The sequence below is a fragment of the Sus scrofa genome, chromosome 4 (assembly GCF_000003025.6).
Source record: "Sus scrofa isolate TJ Tabasco breed Duroc chromosome 4, Sscrofa11.1, whole genome shotgun sequence".
Taxonomy (NCBI): Eukaryota; Metazoa; Chordata; class Mammalia; order Artiodactyla; family Suidae; genus Sus; species Sus scrofa.
This window is the reverse complement of record NC_010446.5, coordinates 72,589,292-72,611,568: the sequence shown is the minus strand read 5'-3', so window position 1 is coordinate 72,611,568 and position 22,277 is coordinate 72,589,292. Positions and strand designations below refer to the sequence as shown.

Sequence of the window (22,277 nt, the reverse complement as noted above, 5' to 3'; positions counted from 1 at the left end):
AAAAGCAAGAAGAAAAGCAAATTGAAGTGCTTCACCCTGCCTTCAAGGAGCCTCCCTGACAGTAAGACATGGTAGATATTGAGGAAATGAGCGGGTCCTGAGGTGTGTCGTTCATCCGGTGGTTACTGTGTGTAGACTCTGCTCGGCCAAGCTTCGTCCGATTTCCAGCGAAGTCAGAGCATGGCTTTTGAACCTCCTAGATGGTACATGTACTCTCGGAAGTAGTTTTATTATCTGCACTGTGGACCAAATGGCCAAAGTAGTAAAAGTAGTAAATAAACAGGCCCTGAAAATGAATAAAGGCTGTTTATCAATCTTAATAATCAACATTAAGACTGGTCACCGTGTCGGATACAAAGAAACGAACACGGAAAGCTGGAGAAAGAGCTTGTAAACAGGAAGAATCACTTTAAAGAAATACCTAAATTGGTTCAAGGAGACAAAGTTAGAAATAACATCTATTTTTTTTTTTTAAAGTGATTGTGGTATTTAAAACCAAGCTGACCTCTTTGCTACTTTGAAATGTGTGCAGAACAAAATAGTTTTTCATGTGCTGTTGCGCGTGGAAGAACTTCTTTTGTCTCGGAGGTGAGTCACGCAGGAAGCAGATGGGGAGGTGAGAGTGCTGTCGTGTAGAACAGGAAGAAGCCCGCGCTCCCCCTGAGCCTGGGGATTGTAGGAAAAACTTCAACTTTGGTGGCGAAAGAGCCCTTGAGACCCGCGAAGCCACAGCACCAACACTGTTGACCTAAAAAAAAATCCCAGGAAAAGCAACATGGCAAGACCCGTTTCCAGGGGCCGGGAATCTGCTGGAATGGAGACCGTGTCTCTTGCGTCTCTGCCTTCGCGTCCAAGTCCTGTATTTTAGGCAGGCCAGAGGCCGAATCAAAGTGTCCCTGTGGGAGGTGGGGAAAGGCCTTCCTCGAGGGGGGTTCCGGTGATAGGCCATGGCTTGTGGTGCGTTTGCTCAGTCTCTGTTCTCTTCCTCCTGCAGGAACACAAGGTGCTGCTGACGGGGACACCCTTGCAGAACACGGTGGAGGAGCTCTTCAGTTTGCTGCACTTCTTGGAACCAAGTCGCTTCCCTTCGGAAACCACCTTCATGCAAGAGTTTGGTGATCTGAAAACAGAAGAACAGGTACTCACCCTGGTGGCGATGTCTCTTAGTCACATGATGGGAGATTAACTCCCGGAAGGGCAGAGCATTAAGATTTAAGGGCATTTAGGAATGTAAATGATAGCAGTTTCCCCACTTAGCAGACAGGTGAGCTTTACGTCTCCTTTTCGTGGACATGGACTCTTCTGGAAGGTGGTTTTCGTGTTGGTTGGTCTCTCTGCCATCCTGTAGGGCTGTGGAGATTTGCAGGCAGATTGCCTGCCTATTGGGGTACGTTTCAGCTGCTGTGCTGTTGAGATTGGGTGCTTTGCCATGGATACTTTTGGGGGCAGTGTCAGAAGCTGCTGCAATTTGTAGAACTCTTTCCCCCCTAGAGCTTTGAGGGTCTAGTTTTATAAACTATGCATACTTAGTCATGTTGCTTGCTTTTCTTGAATCTTCCTTTTTTCGTTGAGAAACACGGAACCTGGGAGTTCCCTAGTGGCACAGTGGGTTAAGGACCTGGCATTGTCAGCACTGTGGCTCAAGTTCAACCCCTGGCCTAAGAACTTCCACATGTTGTGGGTGTATCCCCCCACCTCCCCGCGTCAGGAAAAAAATACGGGAAGAAATATGGGTCCTAACTACCCCCCAGGATCGCTGTGAGAAGGAAATGCAGTGTCACGTATAGAAAGTGGTTGGTGACTTCATACATCGTACGAGCTCTGTATTGATTATTGTGCTGTATTTGAAATAAACAGGGAGATGTGCTTGAAATCTTGGTCTTTATGTCCCCTCCCCTAACTTACCATCTAAAACCTCTTAGTTTAGTTCAAAGTGAAGTCTGTTTTGTTTTTGTTTTGCTTTTTTTAAAGTAGGAGCTATCTGGTATGCTGTGTCCAGTCAACAGAAAAGAAAGCAGGGAGGGACTTTGCCACTGGCTTGTTGATGCGGGGACGCTGCTGGTTTACTCACGCGTTCATGATTTTTTTTTTTTTTTTTTTTTTGTAGGGTCGCACTCATGGCATATGAAGTTCTCAAGATAGGGTTCCCGGCCTATGCCACAGCCACAGCAATAAGGATCTGAGCTGCGCCTGCGACCTACACCACAGCTCACGGCCACGCCAGATCCTTAACCCACTGAGCAAGGCCAGGGATCAAACCCGCATCCTCATGGATACTAGTTGGGCTCTTAACCCACTGAGTCACAGTGGAACTCCTACTCACGCCTTCTGTCAGCTCTTCTTGGAAAGGAAGAGAACTGAAGTGTGGCCTTTCCATAACATTGCCTCCTCCTTCCTCCCCACCCCTAAGACTCAAGACAAAGTCTTAAGAAGGGGAAGCTAGCAAAATGAACTGGGTTCTTTTTAGCAGTGCGCCGTTCAAGCCTCTTGGCTGTTTAGGGCTCCTGGGCAGGCAGAGTAGCCCGCTGGAAATTGGCTGTTCAGTCTTCATGCATTTCTGTTTTGAAAGCTGTGAGATTAGAGTTTAATACCATACCCTCGGAGGGCTTTGATAAATGAAAATGAGTGGTAAATAAATAAGAGCATCCAGATTTTTCACACATTGGAGTATGTTTTAACATGAAAGCAAGTCATGATGCCAGTATTTACTCAAGGTCCTTTTTTAGGTGCAAAAACTCCAGGCTATTCTAAAGCCAATGATGTTGCGACGTCTCAAGGAGGATGTGGAAAAGAACTTGGCCCCCAAAGAAGAAACGATCATTGAAGTTGAGCTAACAAACATTCAGAAGAAATATTACCGAGCCATCCTTGAGAAGAATTTCACGTTTCTTTCCAAAGGTGGCGGTCAGGCTAATGTACCTAACCTTTTAAACACTATGATGGAATTACGGAAGTGCTGCAACCATCCCTACCTGATCAACGGTAAGCTGTATACCTGGCGCCGCGTTTAAATCACCGTCAGGGCTCCGGACAGCCTTCTCTCTCCTGACTGACGGTGTTCTGGTTTGTAATCATCTCGGTGTGGGTTTCATCATCCTCCTCCTCTTCATGAAGCCTCCTTCCGAGTAGCTGAAGGTGCAGGACCGTTGTGGGCCCGCCTGGCCTTTCTCTGGCTCTGCATCTTACCCCTTGAAGAAGGAGGTGCCCGTGCTTGATGGCTGGAAGTCGTCAAAAGTGCTAACAGTTCAAGAGAAATTAGTCCCTGGTGGAGGTTTTCCCGCACCGTGTGTGTGTGTGTGTGTGTGTGTGTGTGTGTGTGTGTGTGTGTGTGTGTGTTTCAGGCACCTGCAGCACCTGTTCTTGAAGAGTAAGAGGTTATCTGCAAGCATTGATAGCAGTTGGTCTCTGGCACCGATGGATGCTTTATAGACTTCCTGTTTTCTTACCTAGATTGATAGCATTATGTAGCTGATATGAGTAGAAACCTGTACCATATACTTCCAAAAGTCACTAAAGGGATCAATCTTTGCTGCCTATGGTGTAAGATAGTGGGGAACACAGGCAGAAAGCCTAGCTAGGAGGCTGCTGCTGTGGTCCAGGCCAGAGTTAAAGTGGGGTAACGAAGAGTGACGGCTGGCTAAATCGTGGCACTTGTGTGCAGTTAAAACTGGCCAGCAATGCAGTTGGGTTCCTTTCCGGGGAGAAGGAACAATCCGTGAGGTTCGAGTGCTGATTTAAAGAGTTGCTCATCTCCCCCTCTTTCCTAACTTACACACCTCCCAGCCACGTCGAGAGGCTGCACTTAGTGAGTGACCTCGGTGTGGTCGTGGCTGTGGTATGACGTGAGTGAGTTTCTTTTGCAAACTTTGTGCATGTAGCTTGGTGGCCTCAGGAGAGTAACAGGTGTGATGGCTGTGTGCTTAATGCTGCCAGCCTGCTCATCACCATGTATTTAAGGGCCCAAGGCCACTGTTGTGAGTGTCAGCAGCCCCATCCTGAGGTGCTGGGGCTGAAGGTTGATGTGTGTAGTAAAGCTCTGTGTGTGTGTGTATGTGTGTGCGCGTTTAATGTCTGTAAAAAGAAGATGAGATCAGTAGGTTCCAGGGGTGGGGGTGGCGGGGAGGAGAAAAGGCAGTCCCGAGAGAGCTGAAATGCGGCCGCGGGGTGCGTGTGAAAGGAACATCTCTGCGGTGGGTGGTTGAACTTCAGTGCCCTGGCGCCCGCTGGTGGGTTACATGCTGTCACATGCCTTGAGCATCTCGAGGAGCGAGGGCTCCACCCTCCACACTGCTGCGGTCTCCTCCTGGGCCGATGCTGTTGGCTGGAGGCTCTTCTCAGGCCCTGGTGCTGTCCTCCTAAGTGGTCACCCCTCAGGGTCAGCTTTTCTGTCCTTACAACAAGTGACGAGGTGTCTGTTAAGCAGGCCCCCTTCTAAGCCTTCAAGTCAGGCAGTAGTAGTAAGAAAACACCCACACGCCCACAGCCGGCAGAACCTGCCCAGAGAGCCTCTGTAGACGTGCTTCAGAGGTTACTCCGGGGCCAGCGCAGTCCACGCTCCCTCAGTCTGGAGAAGGAAGGCCTGACACGACGCCAGCTCCGCACTAGTTCATTGAGCAGTTACAGGATGTTGTCAGTTTAGGATATTGAATTCAAATTTGTGTCGGTTGTGAGACAGCAGAGCCGCTTCAGTCAAACTCAGATTCGGTTCAGCAAAACACAGTGTTTCTGTGACTGTGGAAGACAGAGCAGCTCTTTGTGTAGGTCGAGAGCAGCCACACCAGCAAAGAAATCAGAGGTGCTTGTGGAACACAGGGTGTGCCCGAACGAGGAATGTTTCTAATGGCCCTGAGATTTTTTTACTTAGGTGCCTAGAACAGTGTTGGGCTCGGTAAGCGTTGCTGGTTGTTGGTTTTCTTGCTAAAAGTTGAGCAGGTAACTGGGTTCTGTAAACAGAGTGACTGTTATTGGCCCAAGCTTTATTTATTTAATTTTGGGGGGGCTGTGCCCACGGCATTCGGAAGTTGAGTCAGGGATCGAACCCAAGCCACAGCTGTAACCAGAGCCATAGCAGTGACAATGCCAGAACCTTAACCCGCTGCACCACCAGGGAACTCTGGCCTAAGCTCCACTAGAATGGAACGTCCAATTTTAGGTCCCGGACGTGGGGGTTAAAATACTGCTGGGAACTTGGTAGGGGCCCTGATGGTCAGAGGCCACCTCAGAGACACTTGGTGGGGACAGGGCCGTGTGGAAAAGTGGGGGCGGAAAGAAAACCAGCCTGCAGCTCACGGGATGGAGTGAACCTCCGAGAGGAGATGGTGACTTGTTCTTTCCCCGTAATCTTCAAAAGGAAACCGTTTCTTGTCTGTGGCTGATCAAGCTAGAGAATGTTGCAGCTCCTGTGATGACAGCGATGATCTGACTAAGGGAAAGATGTCCCCATGTATTTCAGGTTGTCTCTGACACACATACACACACACACACTTTTAAATGTAGTATAGGCAGGGCCTTAACTCTGGGCATGGCTAACTGACTATTTGGCTTATCATAACCTATTTCCAGGTAATTTTTTTGATAGCTAGTTACAAATCTAGCATCAAGGTAAATCTTTAATTGGTGAGCTTGGGAGTTCGGCCAGGACTTAGAAGATATGGCTTTTTTCCTTCCCAACACCTGCCCTCCTTCCTCTCTTCATCTGTTCTGGACATGATGCAGTGCTAAAGGAATCATGTAGGAAATCTGTTTGCTGATATTTTTAAGTGAAACATCGTTAGTGTAAATCAGCCATCCCTTCATGAACCTGAATTCACAGCAAAGAGTTGACTTGATTAATTCAGCAGTAACTTTTTTCAGGTAAGAAAGAATGTGTTTTAATTCTGACTGTTTTTGATGACATGAGAATTTATTGGTAGCATTGAAAATATAGGAGGGTTCTTTTTTTATCTAAATAAATTTAAAAGGAAAAAATTAAATTTCTCTACTAATTTGACAGAAATTCTATTTTCAAATTTTTTACCAAAACAATACAAACATGTCAGGTATTTGTTTTGTCCAAATGATTATTTCATTTTTGAAAACTATTCGTTGACCATCAACTTGTTTTAAGCTAAAACACTACATTTTATTTTGATTATGGATTATAATCTTAAAATGGATAGAAAATAACTACCCCGATCTTATGAGAGTAAAATCTATTTCTGAACTGCAAAGAGCTTATAGTATATTATACCACAGGAACAAACTTTGAAAAGACCTAATGTGATGTATGGACTTAAATCTGTTTTCCTGTCTCCAGAGGGCCTTCTTGTCGTTTATGAAGAATCTAGATTTATAAATTTATGTTTTGAAAAATGTTATTCGACTGTATGCAAGAACATTTATTTAAGAACATTTTTTTTTCCTCTTTTGTCTTTTACTAGGGCTGCAGTCCGAGGCATATGGAGGTTTCCAAGCTAAGGGTCTAATCGGAGCTGTAGCCGCCAGCCCACACCACAGCCACAGCCATGTCTGTTCTGAGCCACGTCTGCAACCTGCACCACAGCTCACGGCAACACCAGATCCTTAACCCATTGAGCAAGGCCAGGGATCGAACCTGAAGCCTCATGGTTCTTAGTTGGATTCATTTCTGCTGCGCCATGACAGGAACTCCTCCCAAGAACATTTTTTGTTCAAGAATATTCCTGCTGGAGTTCCTGCTGTGACACAATGGGATCAGCGGGGCCTCTGGAGCGCAGGGACGCAGGTTCAATCCCCAGCGGCCTGGGATCTGATCTGATCCCTGGCCTGGAAATTCCACATGCCACAGGTGGCTAAAAAAGAAAGAAGGAAAAGAAAAGAAATTCACACATACAAAATTAATTAAAAAAAAAAAAAGAATATTCCTGCTAATGCTCTTTAACATCATTTTAGTTTTTACCTTTCCCTAGTCAAATCTCAGATTAAAATCCTGAATATTAGCCTTTTAGTCATGCAGGATAGAGTGAAAAACAGCAGTTCCGACCCAGCTGGTGCCTTCCATCAGGCCCTTCCTAAGAGGGAGCAGCAGTGACTGGTCCAGACATTAGTGACTCTAACCTTTTCTCAGTAAGATCCTTTGTTGATTAATAATTAATAAGCTCTGTTTCTGTGTATGACCATGTCATGACTTGACTTCCACAAGTGCCCTTAAACCGGAAATGGGGGGCACTTCTGTCACACCTGTGGCCGCCTGCCACCCTTCTGTCCTTGTGGCTGTGGTGGCCGAACTAACCTAACCTTTAAACCCTGTGAGGGTCACCTGTCCCATCTTGTGCACAGGTCCATCACAGGCTTACCACCAGTGGCAAGAAGAGTCGTTTAAGGTTTCCGGTGCTGTTTAAACCTGGGAACCAATCCCATTAGGTGGATTTATTCATCCCTATTTTCTGAAGATTTGGTGCCCACGCCTGGTCCTCAGGGAGAGGGGCTGAATACAGCCCCTGTGTCCTAATTAACCCGGCAACGGAGTATAGTGGACAGCTGATGGTGCCTGGTTCTAGCTGAGCCCAGAGCAGGGCAGGAGGCGCAGCCTGCTGCTTCCGGGGGGGCGGGGGAGAGGGCCTTGCTCCCTAAGATGTCATTCTCCTGGGGCTTCTCTCTGATGACCCACGTCTTCAAACAAGCAGAAATCTCTGAGGAGCTATGAGAAAAAGAGGATTAGGTATAGAAGTCTTAAGTGAAACAGAGGTTGGTTTGGGTTTAGTTTGTTTGTTTGTTTGTTTTTTAAGCTTTGGATAATTCCAGATAGAATTTTTGTACCTTAGGAAATTATCAGACGAGAATGAATGTGGCAGGAGATTTAGAGCTTTCAGTAGAAATGTGTGCTCAGATCCCCTAAAAATTATCCAGGAAAATGGAGTCCCTTTTGTTAACAGTCCTCTGGGCTGCATTAATATGCATTTAGAGACACAGACCACTGCCCTTGCCCTGTAATTGTTTGAACTCTGTTCCCTTGTTTCTTAGTTTCAGAACAGATTTTGTTGTTTGTGTTTGTATTCAGCTAGTAAACAGTTCTTCATTTCTTTAGCATTTTAGGTTCCAAATTTTCTGTAGGTATCTGGCCCTTGGCTTGTTTCTGCCACTTCTAGCTTGACAGTCTGTTGTTGAAATTCAGCTTCTGCAGACAGCAAACATTTGTGTGTTGGAAAATGTGGTTTTTCTCCCCCAAATGCCTAAATGTGTCATGCTTGAAACTTTGATCCCTTTTATACTTCTGCGGTTTTGTGTAGACCCGACTTTGAGCCAGTGGGTGGATGTCTGTTCATGAACGCAAGTGTGGCGTCCTGGTCCCTCCTGTTTGGGGTGCATTTAAAAGCCAGTTCATTGTTTTTAGTCATAAAAACCTTTTACAGTATTCCCGTTATGCTGTCCAATCTCTGCAGGTGCTGAAGAGAAAATTTTGGAAGAGTTTAAAGAAACACACAATGCCGACTCTCCAGATTTTCAGCTCCAGGCGATGATCCAGGCTGCTGGCAAGCTAGTGCTGATTGACAAGCTGCTGCCGAAGCTGAAGGCTGGTGGCCACAGGGTGCTCATCTTTTCCCAGATGGTGCGCTGCCTGGACATCCTGGAAGACTACCTCATCCAGAGACGGTGAGGGCCACTGGGCCGGAAGGATAAACGGAAATAAGAGATGACCGAGGCCCGGGCTCCACGTGGTTTACCTCGGAGTGACATTTATGATAAAGGGGACCAAGTGGGGGACATGTGTCGCAGCTCTTTTTAAAAACTATAGCTGTGCACAGCAGTTATTCTGAGCAATGCTTGCCTTTATAGGCACTTTTGTTTTCCACATCTTACGTTTGACTAGGGGAGAGCAGTTCTCACTTTGAATTGAAATGGCTGGTTATTTTACTGTTAGAAGGGTCAGCTCCCTTTAGAGCTTAGATATTTCTTTCAGTGGTGAGGAGGTAAAATAAACTTTAATCCTTAGGGGCATTCAACTAGCGGTATGAAAAATTACAACAAAACCTATTTGCTCTGAGATGATTTCTGATAAATAATATCATTCTGTTAATATATATCCCATACTGTAGTACTTTCTTAAACATACCCCTCCCTCCAAAAAGAAAAAGAAAAAAAGAAAAAAAAGGGAGCAAGCGCATTGCAGCTGTCTGTCAGGCCTCCTTGTTAACACTGACATTTTCTAGGTACCCCTACGAAAGGATCGACGGCCGGGTCAGAGGCAACCTCCGCCAGGCAGCTATCGACAGATTCTCCAAACCTGACTCTGATAGGTTTGTTTTCCTCCTGTGCACAAGGGCAGGAGGTTTAGGCATTAATCTTACTGCTGCTGATACCTGCATCATCTTTGATTCCGACTGGAATCCCCAAAATGATCTCCAGGTAAATACGCAATAGAATCTCCCTGCTGCCTCCCTCCCCTGCCTTTAGAGTCGCCCTGCTGTGTCAGAGGATCTCTGGTCAGACCGATAAATTACAGCCCCCTAGTCACTCAGGCAGTGTCCTATGATCAGGGCAAATGAACCAACTAGAAATCAATTTACTAATAATATAAAAGTAATTTCTTAGTGCGTTAATAACCCTCTTCTGCTAAACTGCACCTCTGTTTATTGGAACAGATGCTCGTGTAACCAACAGTTGAGTCCTTTCTTTCTTGCGTAGCCATTAATTTCCTTCTTCTTTCAGGCTCAGGCTAGGTGTCATAGAATAGGACAGAGCAAATCTGTGAAAATCTACAGGCTGATTACGAGGAATTCCTACGAAAGGGAGATGTTCGACAAGGCCAGCTTGAAGCTCGGTCTGGATAAAGCCGTCCTGCAGTCCATGAGCGGAAGGGAGAACGCTCCCAATGGGGTAAACGTGCTGCCCCCCGCCTCGCCCAGTCCGCACTCCTGATGGGGAGAAGCTACCCGCCTCTGATCACTTTTCACTGGCACTGTTTTAAGCACATTATTTTGTCACATCTTCCTTTGTTATATTTCAGGTCTACCCTCTTTGAGAAAAATGAAACCTCTGTTTAGTCTACAGACATTTCCATTCTAATTTACTTTTAACCGTTTCTCTAAAACAGGTACAACAGCTCTCCAAGAAAGAAATAGAGGACCTCCTGCGGAAAGGGGCCTACGGTGCACTCATGGACGAGGAGGATGAAGGCTCTAAATTCTGCGAAGAAGATATCGACCAGATTCTCCTCCGGCGAACCCACACCATCACCATTGAGTCCGAGGGCAAAGGCTCCACATTTGCTAAGGTGAGGGCGGCTCCAAGCAGGCAGGTTTGCGGTGGGGCCGGAGTGCTGCGCGTAGAAGAGTTAGCCCTGAGCACTGTGGGTTCCCGCTCCTCTTCTCTGTACCTGGTGGGTGTGGGTGGAGAGCTTCCTGCTCCCCGAGGTGGTCCTTTCCTTGTGTTCTGGGCCCTGACCGCTCTGCTTCTTGAGCCTCCGCACCCCTCCTGAGATCCTGGTTCCTGACAGATCCTTAAGAAAAGGCAGCTCGCTCCTGTCTTTAAAGAGTCTCCCATCCGTTTTTCCCCTCTGGCTGCATTCCCTTGACTCTTCTTTCCTAGTTCAGATCCTCACAAGCATTGTTTACACTGCTGTCTTCTTTGCCTCCTTTTTTTTTTTTTTTTTTTTTGTCTCTAAAAGACCCATGGCATATGGAGGTTCCCAGGCTAGGGGTCCAACTGGAGCTACGGCTGCCAGCCTACACCATAGCCTCTGCAACGCAGGATCCTAGCTGAGTCTGCCACCTACACCATAGCTCACGGCAACACGGATCCTTAACTCACTCAATGAGGCCAGGGATTGAACCCGCAGCCTCATGGTTCCCAGTCAGATTGGTGTCTGCTGTGCCACCACGGGAACTCCCTGCCTCCCTTAATGCTTCTCTCTCACCTCCCAGCCTCTTCCCCCCGCCCCCCTGCCCCCAGCCCTTCTGATTCACCAGCACACTGTTCTCCCATCCACACCCAGGCCCAGACTACACTTTCATTTCTAGCAGCTTCATTGAAATGTAACTCACTTACCATAAAACTTAACTATTTTAGTGTACAACGCCATGCCTTTACCGTATTTACAAACGTGTGCAGGTATCCCCATATCGAGGTTCAGAACGTTTTCATCCCCCAGTTAACCATCCCCACCCGCCGTGTCCTGGCAACCGCTAATCTCCTTTGTCTCTCCAGGTTCGTGACGCTGCATTTCGTATAAATGGAATCATAGGACATGTGGTCTTGTGTGTCTGGCCACATGTGTTTGAGGTTCATCCACATTGTAGCATGTGTCAGTCATTTCTTCCTTTTTACTGAATGGCGTCCTATTGGCTGTACCTCACTTCCCGGTTAACCATGGGCATTCAGATTGATCCACTTACCAGTAATAATGAAGTTCAGGTTGTTTCCACTTCTTGGTTATTGCGAATAATGTTGTTGTGAACATTTGTGTACAAGTTTTTGTGTGGACATAGGTTTTTGTTTCTCTCGCGTATATACCAGGAGTGGAATTGTTAGGTCACATGTTAACTCTGTGTATTTCAACCCTTTGAGGAGCTGCCAGACTCCTCAGGAGTGCCAGAGCTGCCACACCTTTCTAACGTGACTGTACCATTTTCCCTTCCCACTAGCGGTGTTTAGGGTTCTAATTTCTCCACATCCTCACCAATACTTTTTGTTGTCTGACTTTTTGATTGTAGCATGTTACTAAGGGTGAAGTGATCGCCCACTCTGGTCTGATCTGCATTTCTCTCATGCTGTTTAGCATCTTTTCACGTGCTTGTCGGCCACATATATATCATCTTTGGAGAAATGTCTATTCAAAGCCTTTGTTCATCTTTGGAGTTATTTGTCTTTTTAATTCAGTTTTAGAAATACTGTATTTTATATATTCTGATAAAAGTTTCTCATCAGATAATACAATTTGCAAATATTTCTCCTAATCTTTCTTAATGGTATTTAATTTTGGTGAAGTCCACATCATCCAGTTTTTCTTTTACCGTTTGTGCTTTTGCTGCATGTTTTGACCTAAGGTCGCAAAGGTTTGCTCCTGTGTTTCCTTCTAAGAGCTTTATAGTTTTCACTCTTACCTTTATGTCTCTCTTCCCTTTTGAGTGAATTTTTGCACGTGGTGTGAGATAGAGGGATATTCGATTATCTCCACTACTCCAGCTGTCCTACCTACTCCAGTTCTCTCAGCTACTCGAGTTATCCCAGCTACTCCAGTTGTTCCAGCTAATTCAGTTGTCCCAGCTACTTCAGATTTTCTCAGCTACTCCATTCTTGAAAGGCTCTCCTCTGGGCTCTGTGACCCAGCACCTTCTCCCTCATGTTCTTTCAGCCTCTTTTCAGGTTCTTTCCTCTGTCCTCAGAGGCCCAGCAGATTCGTCATCCCTGTCCTTCCATCCTCTGTGTGCACATGCGTGCATGCACACACACACATGCACATGCACCTGTTTATCCACCTGAGTCGCACGTTTCAGATGCCAGAGCTGGGGGCTGAGGTTTTTCACGGCTTCCTCCTCCTTCAGGCTTTACATCCACTCAAATTCTAACTCCTTTAATTCTACCTTTTGAAGACTATCTTCTAGACTATCTCTTTTGCTTCATTTCTGCCATCTTCACGGCTTCCTCGCTAAACTACTGCTGTACCCTGTTCTTCTTTGCTCTGCCCTCCCTGCTCCACGACACCAGCGTGGTCTCTCTGACAGGTGACTTTGCAATTGTCCCTGTTTTCAGAGAGCTCCCACTCTCTCCGGAGGGAGTCTGGCCTCTGTTAAGAGGACACACGAGGTCTGGCTTGACCCGTCTTATACCTGCCTGACCAGCTTGGTTCTACGTGCCCCCAGCCACACGACACACTCACCTTCCTTCCTCTCTGTGCCTTTGCACACGCTCTGCCATGAACGTTTCCCCACGCTTTCCTTCTCTATGAGCCTTACCATCCGGTCCAGGCACTGTGTTCTGGAGCCTCTGCCCTCCTCCTGCCATCCCTCCCTCACCCCCACCCCACCTGAACCTGGTTAGGGCCTCTTCCTCATATCAGGTGCACCTGTACATACCTTTGTCACCTGTCTTTGTTACGCTGCGCTGTCATCTTTTATTTCCTGATCTGTCTCAGCCCCTGGACAGTGAGCTGCCTGGGGGAGGCTCCTTCAGCCCTGGTGCATGGACCACAGCATCTGGCACACAGTAGAAGCGTGCATACACATCTGAGTGAATGAATAAATGAAAGCTCCTTTGCGTTTTGCCTCCCAGGAAAACATGTCAAAGTAATACACATTTTCCCCCTTTTAGGCCAGCTTTGTTGCATCTGGAAATAGGACAGATATTTCCTTGGATGATCCAAATTTCTGGCAAAAGTGGGCTAAGAAGGCTGAATTGGATATTGATGCCTTAAACGGAAGGGTGAGTGAGAGGCCCCGTCAGACTCGATCTGATCTCACCCCAGGCTTGCTTTTTCAGAAGGTTCAGATGTGTCTGTTGTCTTTTAGAACAACCTGGTTATTGATACTCCAAGAGTGAGGAAGCAAACCAGGCTGTACAGTGCTGTGAAGGAGGATGAGCTGATGGAATTTTCAGACTTGGAGAGCGATTCCGAAGAGAAGCCGTGCGCCAAGCCACGGCGGCCCCAGGACAGGTCCCAGGGCTACGCCAGGAGCGAGTGCTTCCGAGTCGAGAAGAACCTGCTTGTCTATGGGTGAGTCAGACTCATGCGAGAGATGGAATTTTATTTTAAAAATAGTTAGAATTCCAAGTGGAGGAGAAAAACTCTATTTGTGTTTGTATTTCTGTGACTCCCCGCAGCGTGAGTATCTTTGCAGCCGCCCGATAGGCCCAGGGCCGCCTGGTTACAAAGCCCAGCGGCCCTTGTTATCAGCTCATTCAGATACTCCTGGATTTGAAGGGGCTCAGGTTTGTTCCCTAAGGAATTTTGTTGGGTTCAGACCTGCTTGCTGATCAGTAATAACTCAGAACGAGGTCCCAAAATTATAAGATCTTTTCCTAGTTTACTTTCACGCAGGTATCACTATGGTAATCTTTTAATAGTTTTCTGTTATAAAAATTTGTTAAAGGCAGTCCTTTCACTTGTAAAGCTCTTGCGACTCATCTGAGACATAAGTGGGGGTCGTTTCAACTGTCTGAGTGGGTCATGTTTCTCCTGCTGGACTGCGGTCCCTGAAAGGCAGGATCCACATCTGATCTCTCTCTGAATCGCCATGTGCGCCCCCCACCCCCTACCCCACCCCCCGGGGCTTTGGAAGGCAAGGTGCTGGGTGAACCTCTGGGTTCCTAAGTCTGAGTGCTCCAGTGGGCCTCCAACTCAAATGAAAAAGCTGCCACCGAAACAGTATTTCTATCGGTCTGATGACATCCCCTCTCTGTGATCCTTTTTTTATTCCAATGGAGCATCATTAATTTCAGAAGAAACATAAACATTCTGCTCACGTGGCATGCAGGGCTCTTACCTGGCCTTGTCTGTCTCCTCTGAGCTCCTGTTAGGACAGGCCCTTCGCCTCCTGCCGTGGGCCCAGCTCCGGCTCATCCCTGTTTCCACCAGCCGGGCCCCACGACCCCACTGCTGAGAGCAGCCCTGCCCACACACCCCCAGCACCCAGCCTGCCACATCCTGCCCCTGACCTCCATGCAGGTGTCCCCTCGGCAGGTCCCTGCCCCGCGTCTCCCTGTGCCTACGTCACATTCATCCTCTCGGGCGATGGCCCCGAGCCCGGCCTCCCCTGCTCCTTGAGGGCAGGGCTCTCTGCATCCTGGGAGCAGAGTGCAGGGCCGCCAGACACTGCAGGCTCAGGGCTCGCTTGTGGAGTAGGTGACATTCTGCTGAAGCCCAGACCGCATCTCGGCAGCGGTGTCATCTCTCCTCCTCATCTCTGCCTGCCAGACCTTCCTTCCCTGCCACCTAAGCCCTTTGCTACCTCACCTGCTTCCCTATTTCAGCCTAATGATCAAAGTTGAGAATTTTGCCGCTGACTTTGGAAATGGAACATGTTCATAACTCTGGAGGCTGAGAAGTATGCTTAGGGCCTCCGTCTTTCAGGAAACCTCCTCCCATAGGCAGCAGGTGTAGTGAGCACCGATCACAGGCAGGGCACTACGCCAGGACGCCCAGCTGAGAGCGGGCGGGCAGGTGGTTACCTGTGCTAAAGCTGTGTGGGGACACACCGCACCCCTGGGGCGGGGAGGCACATCCCCTCTCCTTTATGATACACTCAGGCACTGTCTCCCCACTTCTGGGGCTGGAGGAATAAAAGAAGGAATGCCACAGAAAGTGGCTTAAGTGGGTTTCTTGATTTAGCAGGTGGGGGTGTTGGGTGTTGGCTAAGAAAGAGGAGAGAGCTCCACCAGAAAGAGCCGAGCGTCCAAAGGCACAAAGGTGGGGCCAACCCTGCGATCTGAGGACCAGGCAGGGACAGGGCTTGCTAGGCTGGGCCGCGGGGCTGGTTCCTGTCCTGAGCGCCTGGGACCAGGGTGACGACGACGTGCTCAGATCTGATGGTGCGCCAGGCGCTCTAGCTTTTGACACTAGGCGGGTGAGCACAGTGCTGTTCAGCCCAGGTCATGACCTTAGCTGGACACTGGGTTCACAGTGGGTGTGGTTCTGCCCACAGTCTACCCCTATTTCCCCCCCTTCCCCCCCGCCCCGTCCCGTTTCAAAGGGAGACTCAGACCTTTTTATGGCCTTTCGTCAAGTAGCTGTACCCTCAGCCATGTGCATCCCTGATTTGGGGATAGGCACACTCACCTCATGTCACCTTTCGTCTCAAATGGTTGGTCAGCATTGGAGCTGACAAACCGTGACCGAGTGAAGCAGAGCAGAGGGATGGCAGGTCCCACTGGGCCGACTGGGGAGGTCTGTGTCAGCCCCTCAGATGTGAACTTCAGTTCCTGCTGAGGGAGCAGCAAGTGAATGCACAGCCGCTTTGGATCCCTCACGCCCTTGATTGCTTTCCTGTCACCTGATGTGCAGCGTCACTAGTTTTAACTCAGGCTGGCCTAACCCTGCTCCCTGACTATGGAACCACAGCCCCGCATCTAAACCAAAGGCACTGCCCTCATGTGAGTGTCTGCTTTGCAGCTGGGGGCGGTGGACAGACATCCTGTCCCACGGACGCTACAAACGTCAGCTCACCGAGCAGGACGTGGAAACCATCTGCAGGACCATCCTCGTGTACTGCCTCAACCACTACAGGGGGGACGAGAACATCAAGAGCTTCATCTGGGATCTCATCACACCCACGGCCGACGGCCAGACCCGGGCTCTGGTCAACCATTCTGGTGGGTGGGGCTCGCGCGTCCTGCCGCAGGGTCCCGGGGACTGTCCTGCACACAGCTGACACTAACTGGGCTGGTAGAGTGCTTCTGTCATCCTCATCATGATTATTACTGTGACTGCTGTGGTTCTAGGTTTATCGGCCCCGGTGCCCAGGGGGCGGAAGGGCAAGAAGGTGAAAGCGCAGAGTGCACACCCGGTGGTGCAGGATGCCGACTGGCTGGCTGGCTGCAACCCGGATGCCCTGTTCCAGGAGGACAGCTACAGGAAGCACCTGAAGCACCACTGCAACAAGTACGTGGGGCGGGCAGGCGGGCGAGGGCCGGGTCCCTCCTCGTTCTCAGCTGTATGCTGCGCACACACACTGTTTGGCGTGTCAGTAAGGTTATTCAACTGTTGTCACTGTCTTTGCACAACCTGGCTGTTTTTCCTGACACATGATGCCAAACCACATGGCAGCATAGCTGTAGACCCCTGGTTTTATATATACATGGAGATAAAAGATGCATAACGCAATTTTACCTGTGTCACCATTTGTAAGTTTATCATTCATTGGGAATAATTACATTCACACCGCTGTGTTCCCATCACCAGTTAGCTATACTCAAAACCTTTTTATTGACTCCAATATAAACTATACCTATTAAATAATAACTCACCCTCCCTCCCCCCTGGCAACCGCTGTCCTGCCTTCTGACTCTATGAATTTGCCTGTTCTGGGTAGCTCAGAAGTGGACTCATACAGTATTTGTCTTGCTGTATCTGGTTGATGTCACTTAGCATAATGCTTTCAAGCTTCATCGTGTTGTCGCTTATACCAGAATTTTGTTCCTTTTTATGGCACAGTGATGTTCCATTGCCCATAACATACCACATTTTGTTTATCCATCCGTCCATCGCTGGGGACTTGGGTTGATGGACACCATTTGGCTCTGTGAATGGTGCTGCCGTGCACCTTGCAGACGACTAAGTTTTATCCCGTGTGTGTTAGCTGTGGCTGGCTTTATGTGATCCTGCGTTCAACTGACTGCTTCCAGTGGCGAGACTGGGGAGTTTACATATTATTATTTTCTTCATAATACCTCAGTTGCTGGGTCCCTTTTTCTTTCCTAGGAGCTTTGAATCATATTCCTTACCTTCATTTCCAGAACCAGATTATGTGTAATTGAAGGCTGTTGGATCTGAATTCATTTCATTGCTTGGAGTTCTGCGAGCTGCCCTCATGTTAAACCAGCTATAGGCTGGTTCTTTGCTTCCTCTGAGGGTGCTTTTCTCAGTGCCAGTGGCACAGGCGTCACTGCCTGGCTCTGGAAGGCCAGGAGCAAGTTCCTTGATCTCTTTAAGAGGAGTTCCCATTATGGCTCAGCAGGTTGAGAACGTAATATCTATGAGGATGCGCATATAGTCCCTGGCCTCGCTCAGTGGGTTAAGGATCTGGTATTGCCATGCGTGAGCCGTGGTGTGGATCACAGACACGGTTCGGATCTGGGTTGCTGTGGCTGTGGCGTAGGCCAGCAGCTGCAGCTCTAGCCTGGAAACTTCCATTTGCCACAAGTATGGCTCTCAAGAGGAAAAGGAAAAAAAAAAAAAAAAAAAAAAAAAAAACCTCACTTACCTTATTTGTCAAATAGAGCTTAAGTAAATGTGTATCTCTTTTAAATAGCAGCAATGAGCTACAAGGAGTTCCCATCATGGCATGGTGGAAACCAATCTGACTAACCTCCGTGAGGATGCAAGTTCGATCCTTGACCTCACTTAGTGGGTTGAGGATCCGATGTTCCTGTGAGCTGTGGTGTAGGTCACAGACATGGCTTGGATCTGGCGTTGCTGTGGCCTAGGCTGGTGGCAACAGCTCCGATTTGACCCCTAGCCTGGGAAACTCCATATGCCGCAGGTACAGCCCTAAAAACAAACAAACAAACAAATAAATAAATAAATTCACAGACGTGGCTCGGATCTGGCGTTGCTCTGGTGTAGGCTGGTGGCAACAGCTCCGATTTGACTCCTAGCCTGGGAAACTCCATATGCCACAGGTACAGCAGTAAAAATAAATAAATAAATAAATAAATAGCTAGCAGCAATGAAAGTCTGAGCACATAATGCCTGCGGCATGCCAAGCCCTGCCTATGGGTTATCCATTTGAGCTGTCTAATAAGTAGCATGCTTTTATCCCCATTTATCTGGCAAGGAAACCAAGTCTTGGGGACGTAAGGTCCCTTGGCTAGTGAAGAAGTAGCACCCTTATTCTCAGCCCCCCCCCCCCCCCGCCCCCCATAAAACTTCAGCCGCCTCCAGTGAACTAACTGCTGCTCCTGGGCTGTGCTGATTCTCGGTTCTCATCTCTCTTTAAATACACTGGTGCTTTCAGGGACCGCCTTGCTCACCGTCCTCAGACTTTGATAGAATTTGTTGTTTCTGAGCCTTCGACACCAGTACCTTAGAGCATTTTGGCACCTAAGTCTTTATTGTTCCTGCCGTAGCATAGTGGTCCTCCCGAAAGTCCTGCCCTGCTTGTAGCTATTAGAAAACTTCTGTTTCTTTGTAGTTTATGTGAACTTGGGTCCATAACCTTCGAGTTCTGGACTCAGACAAACCGTAAGGGAAGTGGTTTAGTGCGGGAACCACGGCTCCTCAGTGCGAGGGGGGCGGGTGTTCATTCCCCATTCTGATGTCAGCGGCAGACCTGCTGGGGTACCCGCAGTGAGTGTATGAGATGTCACATTGTTCCCCATGCCTGCCCCCCGGCCTCAAGGGAGAGCTGGCAGTGCCTTCCAGCTCCTCTCTGGGATGAGCAGTCACAGAAAATGAGACCCAACTCAAGGGACCTCCTAGAAAATAGCTGGCCCGTCATCTTCAGAAGGTTCAGGAGACAAAGATAGGAAATGTTTCAGGTTGAAGGAGACAAGAGGGATAGGACAGGTCAGTGCCATGCGTGGTCCCCACCTGGACGCTGGGCCAGAAAACGGTCACTAGTGGGACAGCCATGAAATGAGAATGAGGTCTGGGGACTCGTCAGCAACCCAGCTAGCTCCTTAGGGTCAGAAGGCACCTCCTGTCACCTCATTGTCCTGCCAGGACCTGCCGCGTATTCCACAGGGACACTCAGCTTGCTGGTGCATCACTTTGAATCTTTTCCTCTAGAAGAAGGGTGACACTCTCAGTTCGTAATTCTCCACAAAACTAAAATTCTCCATGTGGTCAAACACTGTGCCTTCTACCAAAGGGAGAAAAACCCGTTGGGATCATTGCTGCTGCTGCACCGAGGTTTGGTGAAAAAAAGCTAATCCAGTTAAAAGTGCAGGGTGTACCCCTTCCGAACAGCCTCTACAAGGGGATCCTGGTCTGCAAGTTCTTATTTTTCTTTTGCCAGGTCTGTGTGGCCCAGCCAACTTTTAATCCTATCTGCCCCTCCCCCCACCCCAAAGAAAAGCAAAAAGCTTAAAAAATAAAAACAAGTTGTCCAAAAAAATTCCTTGCTTGGAGCACATTCGGATATTTACAGCCTTACCCTTTGCCCGCCTAGGACCCAGGGTAGCCAGGAGCAACCCCGTGGTGGAGAGGAAGGCAGGTCAGGGTGTGTCTAGTCACATAGCATCAGGAGTGGGCTTTCATGGTGAAGCCGCCCTTAGTTGTCATTTTGATATTTTCAAGGACAAGTGTCACATCCCTATAGATAGTAGGAAGTGGTAGAGTCAGAAGGCCTAATTCCCAGTGGTCCATGCTCAAGATGACTGCGGCCTCGGACATGTCACTTGTCTTCTGTTAGTGCCAGTTTTCACATTTGCGAAGTGAAAATTGCAACTTGCCCCACTTTGTTAGAGTGTTACTGTGACGATCAGATGGCTAGTCCGTGTCCGTACGTGCGATGCTCTGGTTGTAAGGTGTTGTCTTAGTCTGTGGTGGGTTATCCAGCTAGGGAATTAGCGGCTGGTGTCAGCTACTCTGACCAAGGAGGTCATCTCCAGACATCAGGCCTGGCTGTGCACCAGGGACCGTCCAGCAGGAGGTGCTAGACTTGGAGTAGCCAGGCCTTTGGGATTTGCCAGGAAGGCTTTATTGGAAAGAACTATGTTTGGACCATTGGGGAAATCCAAGTGAGATTGCAACCCTGGTTCCTAGAATTCTATGAGTCTTTCAAAGCAGGTTCCTTGAAGATGACTAAGAACTTCAGCGAATTGGACACATTTTCTCTCCTTTGTGATGTTTTATTGGTATTTGTTAAGCTATGACTTCGGCTTCCAGGTGATAGAGGCCAGAGGGGATAAGAATGTCTCCTGTCCCTCCGGGCAGAGCGGGATCCGCCCTCGCCACCATCTTCCTCTCTCGGAAGCAAAGTTGTGTAATCCGAAAAACCTGACTTTCCATATTGAGGGTTTATTGTAAGGTAGTAAAACCAGATTTTATATCTCGTTTATTCCGACAACTTCTGATGTGCTTCCAAAAATGGTATTAAGGCAGCAGCTGAGGAAATTTTATGAGATAATGAAGCAGAACAGTTACTGAAAGCCATCTGCTCAGTTGTTTACAAACTTGCTTCAATACTTCAGAGGCAGCGGTGGGGTACGTGTCTGAACTTCACAAGCCGCACGAGGTAGAGCTAAATGGAGTGCGCCGGGCCGGCCGGGCTTGGGCCCTCTCCGTGCAGGGGAGCGGTTGCCAGGCAGGCCTGCTGGAAGCCAGCAGAAAGCACCACACAGAGGTGATTATGTGCCACCATCTGTCACGCTTCAAGCCTACCATACAGCATGGCTAATCAGCCTTGGCAGGATGATGGATGAACAGCAGCAGCTGCCAAAAGCCACTGTTGGCAAACAGTCCCGAAGTTAAGAACTTTCCCCCCACCCGTCTTCCTCTCCAGGGTCCTGCTGCGTGTCCGCATGCTCTACTACCTGAGACAGGAAGTGATAGGGGACCAGGCCGAGAAGATCCTGGATGGTGCTGACTCGAGGTGGGTGCGAGCCCACGTCTCTCGGTCCAAGACAGCGGCGATGGCCCGGGGTGTGGGTGGGACCGCATCACAGACCGCCTTTCCCACCCCTGTCACCCAGCAGCAGCGCATCTCCCTTCTTGCGTCTCGAACGAACGCAGTGTTTGTCCTCCCAGCCCCGGGGACGTGAAGAGAATCAGGAGAAGCCTGTTTGTATGTGTGTGTGTGGACGTACAGGGAGGCGGGAACCGAGTTAAGGGTGCTCTGAGATGACCTTTATGACAGGACGCTGGGTGATGAAGTTCATGTCTATCCTGCTAGAAGGCGGCTGACTCCTGCCCTTTCTTTTAACCTTTGCTTGTTCCCCACGCGCGCGCGAGCCCTGCTCAGGTGCTGCTGGTGAGCAAGGGGCGTGTGTTGTATTCATCAGGCAGCAGCCTTTTTGATGCTGGTATTTGTCCTAAATATGACACCCACGGTTGTCCTTACAGTGAAGCCGACGTGTGGATACCTGAGCCCTTCCACGCAGAAGTCCCCACAGACTGGTGGGATAAGGAAGCTGACAAGTCGCTCCTGATTGGAGTGTTCAAACACGGTAAGGGGTGTCTCTGCTGGACCCCAGCTTGACCGTGGGGCTTTGTCTCTGTTTTAGAGCCTTTTGCACACTCTTTCCAAAGTCATAATATTCATGAGGCTAGTTCCAAAGGACTCTTGGCGTCTACCATTTTCCTGTACTAAAAAATCTAATATGAACTGTAAATATCAGATGCTGTTTTTGAATGTTTGTTGAGTATTTGAGAAGAAAACATTTCTTTCTTGGCTGTAAATAAAACCCAAACCATATTTGTTTTAAAACCAGCCCAGTTCGTCCTATAGCTCTCCCTAAACTTTGCTTCCAACCCGGCTCCCCTTGCGAGCTCTGCCAGCCCGTGTCAAAGTGGACGGTGGGCTTAACCTCTGCTATTAATCTGTACAAGTGCCTCCTGGGCTTTGTTCCAAGCAATATTTCACAAATGTCAGTGCGGAGAACTCGGGCTCCCCGGAGTGGGATGCAGCCTTGTTAACTTTGAAAGGCTGGGGAAGCAGAACTGG

At 48.6% G+C, this 22,277-nt stretch overlaps 1 protein-coding gene across 5 annotated transcripts in view; it reads left to right on the top strand.

Annotated features, from left to right (window-relative positions):
* Window positions 1-22,277, top strand: part of CHD7 (chromodomain helicase DNA binding protein 7) — a 181,989-nt gene that overhangs the window by 142,875 nt on the left and 16,837 nt on the right. For all 5 annotated transcript variants that reach the window (XM_021089334.1, XM_021089338.1, XM_021089337.1 and 2 more), the window contains exons 14-25: window positions 995-1,138; window positions 2,727-2,982; window positions 8,400-8,610; window positions 9,168-9,363; window positions 9,667-9,834; window positions 10,052-10,231; window positions 13,267-13,377; window positions 13,464-13,669; window positions 16,064-16,263; window positions 16,393-16,552; window positions 21,117-21,206; window positions 21,677-21,780. In XM_021089334.1, the coding sequence (XP_020944993.1) occupies window positions 995-1,138; window positions 2,727-2,982; window positions 8,400-8,610; window positions 9,168-9,363; window positions 9,667-9,834; window positions 10,052-10,231; window positions 13,267-13,377; window positions 13,464-13,669; window positions 16,064-16,263; window positions 16,393-16,552; window positions 21,117-21,206; window positions 21,677-21,780 (2,026 nt within the window). The remainder of the gene's footprint in view (window positions 1-994; window positions 1,139-2,726; window positions 2,983-8,399; window positions 8,611-9,167; window positions 9,364-9,666; window positions 9,835-10,051; window positions 10,232-13,266; window positions 13,378-13,463; window positions 13,670-16,063; window positions 16,264-16,392; window positions 16,553-21,116; window positions 21,207-21,676; window positions 21,781-22,277) is intronic.